Source organism: Mobula birostris, chromosome X (genome assembly GCF_030028105.1).
Source record: "Mobula birostris isolate sMobBir1 chromosome X, sMobBir1.hap1, whole genome shotgun sequence".
NCBI lineage: Eukaryota > Metazoa > Chordata > Chondrichthyes > Myliobatiformes > Myliobatidae > Mobula > Mobula birostris.
This window is the reverse complement of record NC_092402.1, coordinates 59294241-59309530: the sequence shown is the minus strand read 5'-3', so window position 1 is coordinate 59309530 and position 15290 is coordinate 59294241. Positions and strand designations below refer to the sequence as shown.

General features: G+C 39.1%; 1 protein-coding gene and 1 non-coding gene across 3 annotated transcripts in view; one reads left to right on the top strand and one right to left on the bottom strand.

Moving 5' to 3' along the window:
- The window catches only part of col2a1a (collagen, type II, alpha 1a), a 93499-nt gene that overhangs the window by 66206 nt on the left and 12003 nt on the right, over positions 1-15290 (bottom strand). For both annotated transcript variants that reach the window (XM_072248820.1, XM_072248821.1), the window contains exons 9-18: positions 11254-11298; positions 11054-11107; positions 10538-10591; positions 10384-10437; positions 9185-9238; positions 8933-8986; positions 5443-5487; positions 5164-5217; positions 4604-4648; positions 3665-3718 (exon numbers count right to left, since the gene is read on the bottom strand). In XM_072248820.1, coding sequence (XP_072104921.1) covers positions 3665-3718; positions 4604-4648; positions 5164-5217; positions 5443-5487; positions 8933-8986; positions 9185-9238; positions 10384-10437; positions 10538-10591; positions 11054-11107; positions 11254-11298 — 513 coding nt within the window. The remainder of the gene's footprint in view (positions 1-3664; positions 3719-4603; positions 4649-5163; positions 5218-5442; positions 5488-8932; positions 8987-9184; positions 9239-10383; positions 10438-10537; positions 10592-11053; positions 11108-11253; positions 11299-15290) is intronic.
- On the top strand, positions 8450-8531 carry trnas-cga (transfer RNA serine (anticodon CGA)). The gene has a single exon. It is a non-coding gene; the product is annotated as a tRNA-Ser (tRNA).

The following is a 15290-nucleotide window of genomic DNA, read 5'->3' as shown; positions in this document are numbered from 1 at the left end:
TACCTAGTTATGGAGACCTAGTTAAGGTCATAATGGTCCATATTTTGAGCGATGGTAATATTATATATCAAATCATAATAATTATCAATTACTAATGAACATTTGACTCACTCTTGCCAATCCCTAGACCTTGGTTAATGATAAGAAGCCACTCCCATGTTAAATTATTGGACATTGATAAGGCCAATCTCATAGTAAATTATGCCTTAGAACATGCCTTAGTGCCATAGGTAAAAACCACACCTAGTGATAGGGACAAAAGTCACGCCTGCATCACCATAAGTTGTAAGTCGTGGTTGAGGATAATAAACTATTTTATTTATTCATTCATAGAAAGGGGACTTTGTTAGCAGAGCTGCCATTATTGTCCATCATTACTTTCCTCTGAATCTGAGAAGGCAGTTAAGAGTCAACCAGATTCATAAGTCTGGAAACACAGAGAGGTTAGGTAGGGTAAGGATAGCAGATTTCCTCCTCTGAAAGGCACAGGTAAACCAGATTGATTTTTCCAACAATCTGGTAGTTTTGAGGTTAGTTATTTGCTTTTTCTATTAAATTGTAAATTTTAAAGAATTACTTGCATTGAAATTCAAGCACTCTTGGTGAGCTTTGAACTCATTTCTGAGTGTCCAGAATTCAAGTTGCTTTTCCAGTGGTGTTGGTGTGGGACATGTCCAAAAATGCAGATATAGTTGTCTCCTATGGTTTTGGATACTGCCAGTGACTTATGTATCATAATGTTCAGTTGTGCTTGTATGCAATGTGCCCAATATTTTGGGTTAAGCTGTTCCCAGTGGAATTGGCATACAGTACATTGAGTGATTTGGATGAGGCGGTGCCAGTAGATTGGGTTCTGGAACACTTCCAGTTCTGAGCATGGCTATGTGTTGTTCTATATGAAGTGTTCCAAGTATTTTGGTGTAGCTTTTCCGAGCAGTTTTGATATGGACCATGCACTCACTCATATTAAAATAGAAAAAATTCATCAATTTGGGTATGGCTGAGCTCAGTAGTATGACTATGAAGTATATCCAGTAATCTGAGAAAAGGTTCTGATGAAAATTAATAAAAGATCATGACCATTGGTAAACTCTCAATGCAAGCATTTTAAGGAAATACTAAAAATCTGCATTCTCAGAAATTTAAGAACATATAAGGCAGAGAAAGGATTTACAGAGCTTGCTAAATAAATACATAAAGGAGAACATATTAATGGGAAAATATTAAGAACAATTTTAAGGAGCAGGAAAGGACTATTAAATATTAGAGGGATGTATTTTTTTTCGTAATTCAGTTTCACCTATATGCCTTCCAATCCAGTCCCATGGTTCTTCCCTCTAAAAGGGTTGTTGATTTATTTTTGTAACTTTGAATCCTTTGATTAGATCATTTTAAAGTCTTCTCTTTCCTAAAGAAAATTATTCAAACTTGCCTAACCTTTCTTCATAATTTAAATGCCTGATACTGAAATAGTTTTTATTGATGGTAGTTAATGCCTCTTTGCAGTGTATTAAAGGCAATGTTGTTTGGTTACATCATCTAAACTACACACAGTGTAATTACAGAGTTCTCACTGGTAACTTTACAAAGCAACAATGCATCTGTCAAGCTTCAGTTGGAAGAAGTCATAAACACCCACATGAAGTGTGAACACAGCAGTCGTTCAAAGAACAATCAGCTGGGTGTTCAGGAACATTGAATCAAGTGGGTGGTTGGTTAATGCTGATATCAAATCTAACATTAGAGCAATACGAATGCTGAATTTAAGACACAATCACTGGGATGATGGGTGAACAGTACTTTGAACAAGTTAGGATTCAGGCAGCAGAGTGTTGGTTAACCTAATGTGTAAAGGATAGAACAAAGAAGTGTACCATGTGTGCATTAGTCCAAGAGCTCATAAGGCTTGGGGTGTGTTTCAGGAGAAGGTGTGCTGAGGTGGGACACACCAGATGACGTCTCAGGGTGGAAATAAGCATTTTTTAAGTGATTGTGCTGATGTAAGGTCCAAAGATCATCTTGAGGTCAAATTTGTCAGCAAGGTTGTGTCTAATTCAGTTTCAGACAGATAACAATGAGAATAGGGAGTCAGTATGGGTATGGAATAGTTTGTGATAGATATTCTAAAGCAGCAACACAACCCGCATCTGGTGGCTTTGTGGATACTAAATGCAAAACGCACTGCCATAGCTGACTCCTGAGCAATGTGCCTTTGCATGTTTTGAATTGTAGGAGAGTGATAGCTGAGTGCAAGGTCATTAACGCTATCTAGCTACCTCGTTTTGTCAGCAAAATTGGAACAACATAATGGAACTATTATTTGTAATTAACTTTGTGTTGAAACAATGGGACAAAGGTTATAAGTGCATATTATACAATGAGACGTTCTCTTCACTCTTCCTTATCCTGTCTTTTGTCTTGCTTTTAATAACATTCCCCGCTACATAAACTTGTTTCATCTCAGCAGTATGAAGTGAATGATGAGACATCTCACAATGTGTATTTTAATACAGTTTTCTTAACTTTGCTGTGTCAGGATGAGTGGAAGGAGGGGCATTTGGTGGAAGTGGAATGGCACAGGATTATATCCCTTTTGTCCATTTAAGTCTATTGTGCCATCTCTGACTTTTATTATTTGCTTCCATTCTCCCTCTCAATATGCCCAGGTATCTATAAAACTGGTTGAGCTTTCTGTGCTATAAATCAACTCACTTGCCTTTTGACAATGTATGCTCACTTGTGCCTCAAATGTCAAAAGCATCTTATTTTTGCTGGAGCTTTATTTTGAGCTTTACACAAGTTCCTTGCACACAGCACCAATAATTTTATCTAACTAGATAATTTTGTGAGGAATATTTCTAAGAGCATTTTAAATAGCAGCTACTTTAGCATGATACATTTTAAGACATGATGTTATCTATAGACAAGACAGAGAAAAAGGCAAGGCAGGGATTTTGTTCAAGTTAAACAAAATAGGACATTTCTGTACGTATATAACCTTGATCACTGGCCCAGGTTAAAAGATAATGGATAAGTTATCTGATGGAAAAATACCATCTTGTTTCAGGCTTGAGTGTTTGATCAGCCTTTCAGCGTAACAGCTTCTTGAAAGTCTTTCAAACAGCATGGGGGTTTAAAACCTTTAAGTCCAGGCCCAGTCAAGTATTCCAAATGCCTATCCTGCAGGTGGATGTAAGTAAATCTCACTTGTCAATGCAAATTTCCTACCTCATGCCTTACTGTCCCCTGAGTGTCATGAACTGGAGAAAGAATGTTGCCTGTGGCCTCAAATTCTTTCTGTGCAGCTCTTAGTGACTTCCCAGCTCAAAGGCTTGCTTTATTTAATCAGCTTGTGGCTCACAGAACCTGGAATTCCTGCCCTTTGGTTATCCTGCCAAACCTCCCCCCCTGCCCTCTCTCTCTCCCTTTCTCTCTCCCTGTCTCTTTTTCTGTGTGTGTGTCTCTCTCTCTCTCTCTCATTCCTTCTCTGTTCTGAACCAGAAAACAGAGGGCGGGTGCAGGGAAAGAAGGGAAAGAAGGGGCCCCGACAAATTTTTGTATTCAGACCAACTCTCACAGAGGAATGTCATTAGTGCTGCTGTCTATTCAGGGTGTCAGCAGTAATTAATAGGTTGAGCGATTACCTCCTGCTGCCTCCACTTACCTTAGATCCTGGAGCACCTGGGAAACCGGGAGACCCAGCAGGACCTACTGGACCCTGAAGGGAAAAGACATGGGAATCGGTTACAAAACAGAGACAAAAATACATTGTCTGAATAGAATTAGCAATAGTAAGAAACAACACAAAAATAATTGTTCCTTATCTTTAGCGATCCAAAGGTTACTGGACGCCATTGGATTTGAATGCTCCAGTTTAGAGAAACTGGAGTTGGGGGCAGGGTGATGGAGAGGGTAGAGCTAATATAAAATTCTTTATTTTTAACCTATTCATTTCTGGAGTGCTCTACTTTATTGTTTGAGCTGAGTAAAACTTCTATTACATATTGTATTGTCATGACTGAAACTTAACAATTAAACAAATAATTTGATACTAACAATAGAAAGTTTCACCTTTATGAAAGAAAGTTGGTAAAATTGCCTAGATAATAATTTTAGTAAACAGTACAAAACAGTATTTGTACTTGGTTAAATTGTTGACTGTAGTAGACGCTGGACATGTATCTATTGGAGTTCAGGAAAATAAAGCGGGCTGCCCCCTGAAGGATGTTGATAGGGTAGATAACAAAGAGGATGTTTCCTCTTATGTGAGAATCTAGAACTAGGGGTCACTGTTTACAAACAAATGACCACCAATTTAAACCAGAAATTAGGCATTTTTTTGTCTTTCAGAACGTCATGAATCTTTGAAACTCTCTTAAAGGGTGGTGGATGCAGAGCCTTTGATACTTTTTTTGAGGAGGGGTGGATAGATTTTTATTAAGTAAGTGAATGAAAGGTTGCCATGTTACAAAAGAATGCAGAGTCGAGGTTAAAGTCACATCAGTTCATGATCTTATTAGACAGTGGAAGAGGCTTGAGATATTGAATGGATTACTCCCACTTCTAATTATCATGTTCCTATATCCATATCTAAGATACTCACGGGAGGACCAGCTGGACCAGGCAGACCATCATTGCCACGTGCTCCCTGTGAAACAAAAAGGTAGGGTCAACATTAGAGATCGGTTTTGATGCAAGAGCACATTGGTGAATTATTTTAAAGTCCAAAATAGTTGCAAAATTTAAAAGATTTGATTAAGTATGAAATAAAAGTAGCTATCATTTCTATCAACTGTGAAAGAATGGAGATAATTCCTGTGTTTACTACGTTAAATTGTAACTACCAAATTTTACACAATTTAACCTAACATGCTTGAGCTGGCTTTTTCAAACAGCTCTCCTCTTATTCCCATTCAACTGGCCTTTCCTCATCTGACCTCCTTCCCTTACCCTGGTCTATATATGGACTTTCCCCTTAGTTCTGCTCCCTTGTTTCTTCTCCTTCTTGGGTCTACTATGGTTTCAAAACAGGGTAATATGTTTGGACAGATTTAAACCTATGAGTATGAAATTTGTGACATGTACTGATTGATGTAAACTGTATGCATACTGTGTGAATTGGACTTTATGGTCCAGTATTTATATTCATATAGTTGTACTTACAGCTGAACCAGGTGCCCCAGGACGACCTCTCTCACCAGGTAGACCACGTGGACCCTGTCAAGAAAAGAAAGCATCTTCTTTGAGCTCTACAGTTAACATTTCCTGCTAGTAAAGTAAGTGACGCTGTTTTAATGCTGATGCAATTTATGACATTTTTATACAATAAAAATTAGTATTTGGAGTTATCACAATAAATCTTGCAAGAAGTTTAAAATGAGTTGCCTTATGGTTTTATATAATAAAAATATTCCTGCGGTTAAAAGGAAAACAGGCACTTACCATGGGACCAGGAGATCCGTTCTCCCCTGGAGCACCAGCTTCACCCTGTATGGAGAAAGGTTATTAATTTCAGAATGGTTAATGGTAATAATGTGGCTAAAAACAGGATATTAAGCATCATTCAAAAATGTTGATCCCATTATTACAGGAGTGGATGCCTGACATTAAGCACAAAATTGGCACTACTTAATTTATGATTTCTACTTTCATCCCAATATGATTCTCATGATAGATAAATCCAACCCACCATACCTCACACTTGAACTAGTTCTTCAAAATGAAACTAGTTATGATCCACTCCTCTTCTTACTTGTTCTGGAGCACCATCCTTTTTGCCACTCAAGATGCACCAACTTCACTCACTATATGGCTCCAACAATCTTGGAAAGCCCATCTCAAGTGTTTTATAAGTTATGTTAGTTAATAAAGCCTAATTAGCTTCAGGGACAGAGATTTTTCAGACTAGTATAGTTAATTAATCTGAAAGCAATTACTTTTTCCAGTCTGCACAATACCTTTGGTTTTGTACTACAGATTAAATGGGTGACGTTTATGGTCACCCTTGATTTTTGTGTACTACCATTAATTCTTGACTCTGAAGCACTTAGGTCTGAGATCATTTAAATTGAAGTACATAATTTTCCTTTTATGTGTATAACAGTCATTTTATGAATGTTTTTGTGAATAGTTGTGCTAGAACTTATATCCACTGGGAATCTGGGCTGGGCACTTTAAGGTACAACTTCCTTTTGTGCTGCTGATCCTTGTATGACATCATTTGTGCATATGATGACATCATCAATGTGCACACCAATCTCTGTCTTACAAGCAGAAGTTGGAACAATAATGTGTAATGCGTGTCTCATTTTCTTGCTCCAGTAAAACAAGCAGCAAGTCAGAAAGGAGACATCAATTAATGAGTCCATTTAGGACCTTTATATATTGCTGTCTGCATCTGCCTACAGAGTTTTTAATTGTCTGTTGATTTCACATATCATTGTTGGGTCTCACAATACATATTGCAGCTCTCTTTAAGTGATGAACCCGGGGCACCATGGTTTGGGGCTACTTACAGCATAGAGCAGGATAATGCACTTTGTTAAAAGGAAAAATAGTGCAGACTATTATCTAAATGGGGTGAAGGTTCAAACATCAGAGGTGCAGATGGACTTAGGAGTCCTTGTGCAAGACTCCCAGAAGATTAAATTACAGGCTGAGTCTGTGGTAAAGAAGGCAAATTAAATGTTGGCATTTATTTCAAAGGGAATAGAATATAAAAGCAAGGAGATAATGCTGAGCCTTTATAAGACACTAGTCAGGCCACACTTGGAGTATTGCCAACAGTTTTGGGCCCCATATCTCAGAGAGGATGTATTGTCATTAGAGAGAGTCCAGAGGAGGTTCACGAGGATGATTCCAGGAATAAAGGGGTTAATATATGAGGAGCGTTTGACAGCTTTGGGCCTGTACTCACTGGAATTTAGAAAAATGTGTGAGGATCTCATTGAAATAGGGTTGCCAGGACTTTCCGTATATTGGGCTAAATTGGTTTGTCCCATATGGGACTGTCCTTGTCCGGTATTTCCCCCGCTAAGGTAGAGCGTTCCTACGAAACTGTTTATAAACGGAAATGGCATAAAGCGAAGAAGCTTTATATGGGAAAAATTTTTGAGCATTCCCAGACCCAAAAAATAACCTATCAAATCATACCAGATAACACATAAAACCTAAAATAACACTAACATATAGTAAAAGCAGGAATGATATGATAAATACACAGCCTATATAAAGTAGAAATAATGTATGTACAGTGTAGTTTCACTTAATAGAATCTGGAAGATTAAATCAAGACTGATTGTAGAAAAAAATCAGCATGTACACACATGCAGACGTCACGTATGTGCACATCACGCATGCGCACACAGATGCCCGCGCAAGGCTTCATGGTCATGGTAGTCTTTCTCAGGGTAAACACAAGTGTCCCGTATTTGACTGCTACCTTTGTCCCTTATTTGGGAGTGAGAAAGTTGGCAACTCTACATTGAAACCTACCGAATGTTGAAAGGTCGATATAAGGTGGGTATGGTGGGGGTATCCAGAACTAGAGGGCACAGCCCTCAAAATTGAGAGGCCACCCGTTAGAACAGAGGTAAGGAGGAATTTTTTTTAGCTATGGAGTAGTAAATTTGTGGAATACTCTGCCACAGACTGTGGTGGAGGCCAAGTCCGTGGGTATATTTAAAGCAGAAGTAGGTTATTTCCTGATTGGTCAGAGCATCAAAGAATATGGTGAGAAGGCAGGTGTATGGGGTTGAGTGGTATCTGGGATCTGCCATGATGGAATGGGCTGAACGGCCTAATTCTGCTCCTATGTCTTATGGTCTTATGGTCTAAGGCTTGATCTATGCTGACTATTGGGGTAGGGCATGGTGAAGCTCCTGGGTGGAGAGGGGAAGGAAGGGAGTGCTACATGCACTGAACTCAAATCTGACTTCTATGGAGTCTGTTAGTTTAGACTTTAGTGCACTGACTCATGTCTCAAGATTCTGAGTGGCAAATAATAAACAGCATCTATAAAATTCTCGGGCCGCTGGAATTAGGAACTGTTCAGATTGTACTTCGTTGCAGGAATCTGGTGGAAACTACCTCAACAATGTTTAAAAAGTAAATTTTCCTAATTTCAGAATTTTTGGAGTCCTCTGGGTGTTCAGGCTAAAGGCGTGACTGACTATTGAGTACACTAAATAAGGGTGACACTCAGTTTCTAAGCTGAATTCCTTTCAGGTGTCCACCTGAGAGAAATGTTGCAATGATGCATGCTTTACTTGCTGCGAGCAGTGAAAAACTATGCCCACTGCTAAAGTGACCAGAGGGCCGACACAGACTAGATCAGAACACACTGAAATAATTTAATACTGATATATCCCACAAAGGGATATTCAGTCACAAGCCTATCCTGGAATAAAACATTACATCATAGGCTTATTCCAGACTGGGAATAATACCAGTCACCATGGCCGAGTGGTTAAGGCGTTGGACTCGAAATCCAATGGGAACTCCTTGCACAGGTTTGAATCCTGTTTGTGACGAGGCATTGATTTAGTTTAAGCATAAACTGCCACAATTGACATTTGGCTCATGTTTCACTAAACTACCAGATATACATCTGCTGAACCATATATTTCATATTGTCCTATCTCAGGGTTTTTTTTAACACTTGTTACCCCATATACAAAACGGCCAGAATCAAACATATTTATATATAGTAAGATCCATCCCATATTTGACCTGCCCTATCCAAAAATGGCACATTTCTGTACCAGCCTTTCCCAAATTGCAATCAGCCCTGTCTCAAACAGGCTCATTCTGAGCAGGCCTATTGAGTGTGGAACATCTTAGCTCAGAGAAGAATTCGAGAAGATACAGGCTTCAGAATACCAAATCTGACAGTAGAGTTACACTTCAATGAAATACTGTGTATTTTCTGTACCTTTGCACCTACGGCACCGGTTTCACCCTTTGCACCATCAAGACCTGAGTAACCCTGTAGGGTACAATAATAAAATAACATATATAAGTCAAAATTATTTTAATTTAATGTAATAAAGGTAGTAATATATCTGGCTTTGAAACATAGGTTTTTACTTAATTGATTATTGATTTTGTAAAAAAAAGATATTAACGTATTACATCCTTAGCATTTTCGGATCTCCCAACTAGCAATGATGACTGAGGTACTGACCCTGTGACCTTTGACTCCTGGAAGACCTGGAGTTCCTGGGAAACCACGAGCGCCCTGGTAAAATAAACAAGAAAAGTAAACGGTCAGGTAGAAGTTCAGCAAATTAAAGCTATTCATTATGGAAATCAGTTTGTTTGGACACTTAATATTCCCTGTTGTAATGTTTTTTAATAAGAAGGAAACTAATTTTCAGAGCATAAAATAATTGATTCATTTTGGAACAAAATATTCTCAATACTAATTTTTATTTATGATTAATATATGAAACAGCTTGGCCTAATAATGCCCTTTGGTAACACTAAGACCTAAACAGAATGCTTCATGCTTAGTATACTGGTTTAGTAGCCAAAAGATTCTTGCCTATACTGAATGTTATGTGCTAAGTAAATACAACATGATATGCCTTCATGTAAACAGTGCACTGGAGGTATTGGATAACTACTCATGTGAATGCTTTTTATTTAGAGACACAGCATGGAGAAGGCCCTTCCAGCCCAATGAGCAGCCCAGCAACCCACCACATTTAATCCCAGTCTAATCACAGGACAATTTATAATGACGAATTAACCTACTAACCGGTATGTCTTTGGACTGTGGGAGGAAACCAGAGCATCCCGAAGAAACACACGCACTTATGGGAAGGGCATATGGGCTCCTTACAGATGACATCAGAATTGAACTCTGAACCCTGACACCCCGAGCTGTAATAGTGTCATGCTAACCACTATGCTACCATGGCACCTCAATACTGGCCTGTCTTAAGATATAGTATGAGTACTGTAATATTGCTTTGTAAATTATTAGCATACCTAGGCATGTAGTAACTAAGATGACTTTAATGAGATTTTGAAATATGAAATAAAGATATAACTGGGAATGAAAAATACACATTGGAGACAGTAAATGGGAAAGAAATGTTTGCCTAGATAATAGAGGAAGGAGAAAAATAGCTCAACCATTGGGGTCAGTACTTTCAGTGGAATTAGCACAATTTGAAGAGCTCTAGTTAGATACTATGGTTACTTTAGTTTTCCTAGATTCCAGAAATGGATCAGCCTTGACTCACTTGAATTTCTAGTTCTTGTGCATCATTTTATGATGTCTATCTGGATACTATCACACGGACAAGCACACCTGTGAGCTGGTTTAGTGCAGAGATATCTGCTCAGTTTGAAATTTAGATCACAATTCCACTGTACCTGTGGTCCTGGGGGTCCACGTTCACCTGATTTTCCGGGTTTGCCAGACTCACCCTGTGGGATAAATTGAATCACATTGTTAGTCCTCCTGCGCGAAACCATGAAGAGCTGTCCAAATCAAATGAAAAATCTGACAATTAAATCAAATGCTTACATCATCACCAGGTTTACCAGAAGGTCCGGGAGGACCACGGGGACCCATTGGACCCTGTAATAAAGAAACAGTCATTTACAAGAGGGAATCACATAAAGACATTAACCTAGGACCAAGACATGACAGCTCCCTGCCCCACCTCCCAAATGATAAAGATCACATGCAAACTCAATCAACAGCCAAAGATATATTTAACATATGTAAATTTACTATTCCACTCATTTCCCATTATTAACTACAGATCCCCAACAGATATTCCCATTACACTACCCATTTCCCATGGCATGGAATTTTACAGAGATCTTCCAAGCCTGTATTGCCTAGTTGCTCATGGGACAACATTTCAGAGTTCTCAGCAGACACAACAGATATTTTTTCCTTGGAGATAAGTTATTACACTTCAAATTTCAAAGTTATCCCATAGTAAGGAGGCAGTTACTTCCCCTTTTACTTAAGCACATTCCTTCTTAAATCTGAAAAAAAACTGATCCAATCAATGTTATCTGGGATACTTACAGCAGCACCAGATTCACCAGGTTCTCCAGGAGGTCCTTGGAAACCTTGAGGACCCTGTCAACATAATAAACCCATTAGTGACAAATATCATGAGAACTAAAATGCAATATATTTTAAATCTAATTCCTTCGAAGTAGTCCCATTCTTAATTTGGCAATTATACACTTACTACAAAATAGGGTCAGAACATCAATACTTACGGGAGCACCTGTGGGTCCTGGGGGTCCTCGGGGTCCCATGGGGCCCTGCAAGTGAAAGGCAGAATTAGTTAATAAAGACATAAGTCCATAATTTTGCATAATATACAGTGCCACACACTATATTATATGCTATTATAGTTGCACTACTCTGGAAAGAACAGAAGCGATGGTAAAACTCATCCTTGATTCGATGACCTTAATGCATGATGTATTAACATTTGTTCATTGATAGCTGCTTCTGAAATTTGTTTCATACAGGATGAATTCCCACCTGTGCGCTATAGTGTGTATTTGAGTGTCAAGCTCATATGGTATGAAAACCATTTTAACCATGTTTCAGAGATTACTGGTGTTCTTCTAACAGGATAACTTCAGTGAAATTGTAAGTTCCTAAACATCATTCGATTTCAAACACTAATGACAGATTATAAAGAGGATGCTATCATAACTGAAAATGGTACAAAGCCACAATGGCATCACTGGCATGAACGCTAAAGAAGGGCAAGAAAGGTCTGCAAATGTGATACAGACTGGCAATGCTGAGGAAGGTTACATACATGAAAAGAACACAAAGTACAAAAATTACTGAAAGCATTCCTGAGGCAGCTACAATTTAACAACAGTTGAGTACAACAGCTCCAGTCACAACAGAAACAAAATAAGAGCTCAGGAATGTCAGCAAAAACATGGCTTTGTTAAGGATTAACACCAATGTCTTAAAAAGGATCACACAAAGAGGAATGTTGTGGGACTAAGGCACAGACTGAGGAATTTAAAAAGGATACAGAAAGAAAAATCCTGGGGCAACTAGGAATAGTGCTTGAATCAAAATAGTTTAAAAGGCATAATTAGGTCAGGATGTAGTAAAGGTATATAAGGTGAATCAAAGAAGACACTCAAGGAGAGTCAGGTAAATATGCCTGTATAGTAACAGAAATATTTCATGATGCATAGAAAGTGCTACAAACAAAATTATTCAATTCTCTCAAGGGACAAATTTTATTTCTGGACTTTGGCAAGTCCCACCAATAAAATCAAGAATATGGTTACAAGACTTCAGGCTAATCTAGAAAGGATGAAAAAGAAACTAGGCACGTTGGTAGTAGAAGTAAAAGGAGGCATTGTATGACTATAATCCCATGACTCAGGTGAGAGATGATGATCCTCATCCAATGACCACCGTGGGATTTGCTTATCTCTCACTGAGGGTCACCACTCTAACTGTATCCATCAATCTCACTGGGACAGTATTAATCTTTGACTCATAAATCAAAGGGGCACTGTTGCAACTCTCTCCCATGATACCAGTGAAACTTTGCTAGTCTCTATCTTATGGTACTGGTGACTCTATCCCATGACCTTAAGGGATAATCATTGCTTACCGATATCCCATGATCTCATTGGCGCACAGATAATACCTTTCCTATGACATCAGTGGGACACTGCTGAACCTAATTCCATGATCTCTGTTCTATGATCCCAGAGGGATTCTTGATGATTCTTATCCCATGATCCCAGTGGGAGACATGATCATTGTCCCATGATGTCTGTGGGACACATTTAATCTCTATCCCATATTCACATGGGACACTGATAATCCTTGTCTAATGTTCTATCAGATTTAGTAAAACCTTATCCCACAATCCTGGAGGAACATGATTGAATCTTATCCCATGATTCCTTTGGGATATTGTTGAACTCAAACCGATATTTTGAGTGACTTAATGATTGCAGTGATGTACAGCTGATTCGAATGACATGTTCCTAGAGGAGGGTTGCAAATCCCTGCCCATAATCTCAGGAAGACACTGCTGGCCATTATGTAATTGTCGCAGTGAGACACTGGTGATTCCTATCACTCAGAGGACAGTGCCATAGCAGGTGCCTCCCAGCTCCAGAGATCTGCATTCAATCCTGACCTCCAGTACTGTCTGTGTGGAGTTTCATGTTCTCCCTGTGAATGGGTGGGTTTCCCCTGGATGCTTCAGTTTCCTCCCACATCCTAAAGGTGTGTGGGTTGGTAGGTCGGCCGCTGTAACTAACCTAGTGTAAGTGAATGACAGGAAAATCAGAGCATGTAAGAGAGACTAAGTTTTGGGTAAATAGCTGAGGGAATGGGATTGGTGGAATTCCCTGAGAGCCAGCAAGACTTTAATGGGTTGAATGGCCTCCTTCTATGACATATTAACCCTAATGAACCACAGCTGATCTCTATCCCTTGACTCCTGTGGGACATTGCTGATCATTGCTATATGACCTTGTGAGACACTGTTCTTCCTATTTTGATATCCTAGTGGGATACTGTTGATCCCAATTTCATGACTCCAGTGGGACATAAAGATCCCCATCCTGAGGTGCCAGAAATAAATTGTTAGGTATGATCCTAGTGCAACTTAGCTGATCTCTTTAGTGAAAATCTCCCTATTTCAATTTCTCAGTAGGATATTGCCCATCCCTGTCCCGTAATCCCACTAGTACTTTGCGGATCCCTATCCCATGATCCCAGTGGAGCATTCATTACCTCTATCTCATGATTGCTGTGGGACATAGATGACTCATGTGACCCTAGTAGAACCCTGCTGAATCCTCCCCATGATAATAAGGTAACAGTGATACACCATATCCACAATCCCAGTGGAATATTGCTCAGGCCTATTTCATCATTGCAATGGAACATTCTTGATCTCCATCCTATAACCCCAATAGTACAATGCTTATTTGTATCCTTTCAGACCAGTGGTACTTTTCGGATCTCTAACCCATGATTCCAGTGGAACAATGTTCATCCTTATTCTCTGACACTAGTAGGACACCATTCCAACCCAATCCCATGATCCTAGCAGCACACTGGTGAACCACGTCCATGATCTCGGAGGCATATCATTAATCTCTTTGCAAGGTCACAGTGCTCATTACTTGTCTCTTTCCCATCCATGCAGTGTGGCATTACTGATCCACACCCTATGATTCTAAGGGACATCAGTGAACATGGCTAAGTAATCTCAGTCAGACATTGCTTATCCTATTCATTGATCCCAGCAAAATAATACTGAATCCTATCCCAGGATGCCAATGGGTCATTGTTGCTTCCCACCCCACAATTCTAATGGGAGTTTAATGGAAAACTATTTTCCTATCCTATCAATCCCAATGGGACACCTTTGATTTGTATCCCAATTTGTATTACTAATACCTAGTCCAGAATTGGAGTGGGACAACCTTGATCTCTATCCCATGATCCTAGTGGAAAATCACTGATCCCAGTTGGACTTTGCTGATCCTTTTCCCATGGTACCAATGGAGAAGCACTGATCCCTATGATATTATCTGAGAGGGTCATTGTTGATGACTATTCTATGATTCCAGTGAGACATTACTGAATCCTAGTCCATGATCCCAGTCAGTTATTAGCAATCCCTACCTTGAGGTTGTAGTGAGACACCACCTAGCTCTATCTCATCATCTTGGTGGGAAATGTGTCCCTTTATTATGATTCCAGTGGACATTGATCTCTATTCCATGATCTCAATGGAATATTGTTAATTCCTATCGTCAAAATGGGATACCATGATCCCAGTACAACATTAATCCTGGTCTCTGAATGTATTAGAATAGCATTAAATCTGAGCCAGTGATTCCAGTAGGATATTGCTGTGAATCCTATCCCAAGATCACATGGGTCTTTGTGATCTCTATACCATAATCCCATCGGCACATTGCTCGTCCTTTTCCCCTGAGCCCTGTGGAAAGTACCTGTAATCCCATCCTCGATTATCATGGAGCATTGCTGTAACTCCATCTTGGATCCCCATTCCTCTGCTAAAGAAATTAGTTTACTGAAATTATCCTATTCTAAGAATATTTTTACAAGTTGGAATGATAAATAATGACAAGTAGCAGTTGCATAGCCAAACAATACAATCACTGGGAAAACTAAGGATCAGAATAAGCATATCTAGATATGCCAGCAATAACAAAATTTAGTTCAGATTGGATTAAGCAATGTAAGAGTCAATTGATAACCTGGATTTGATTGT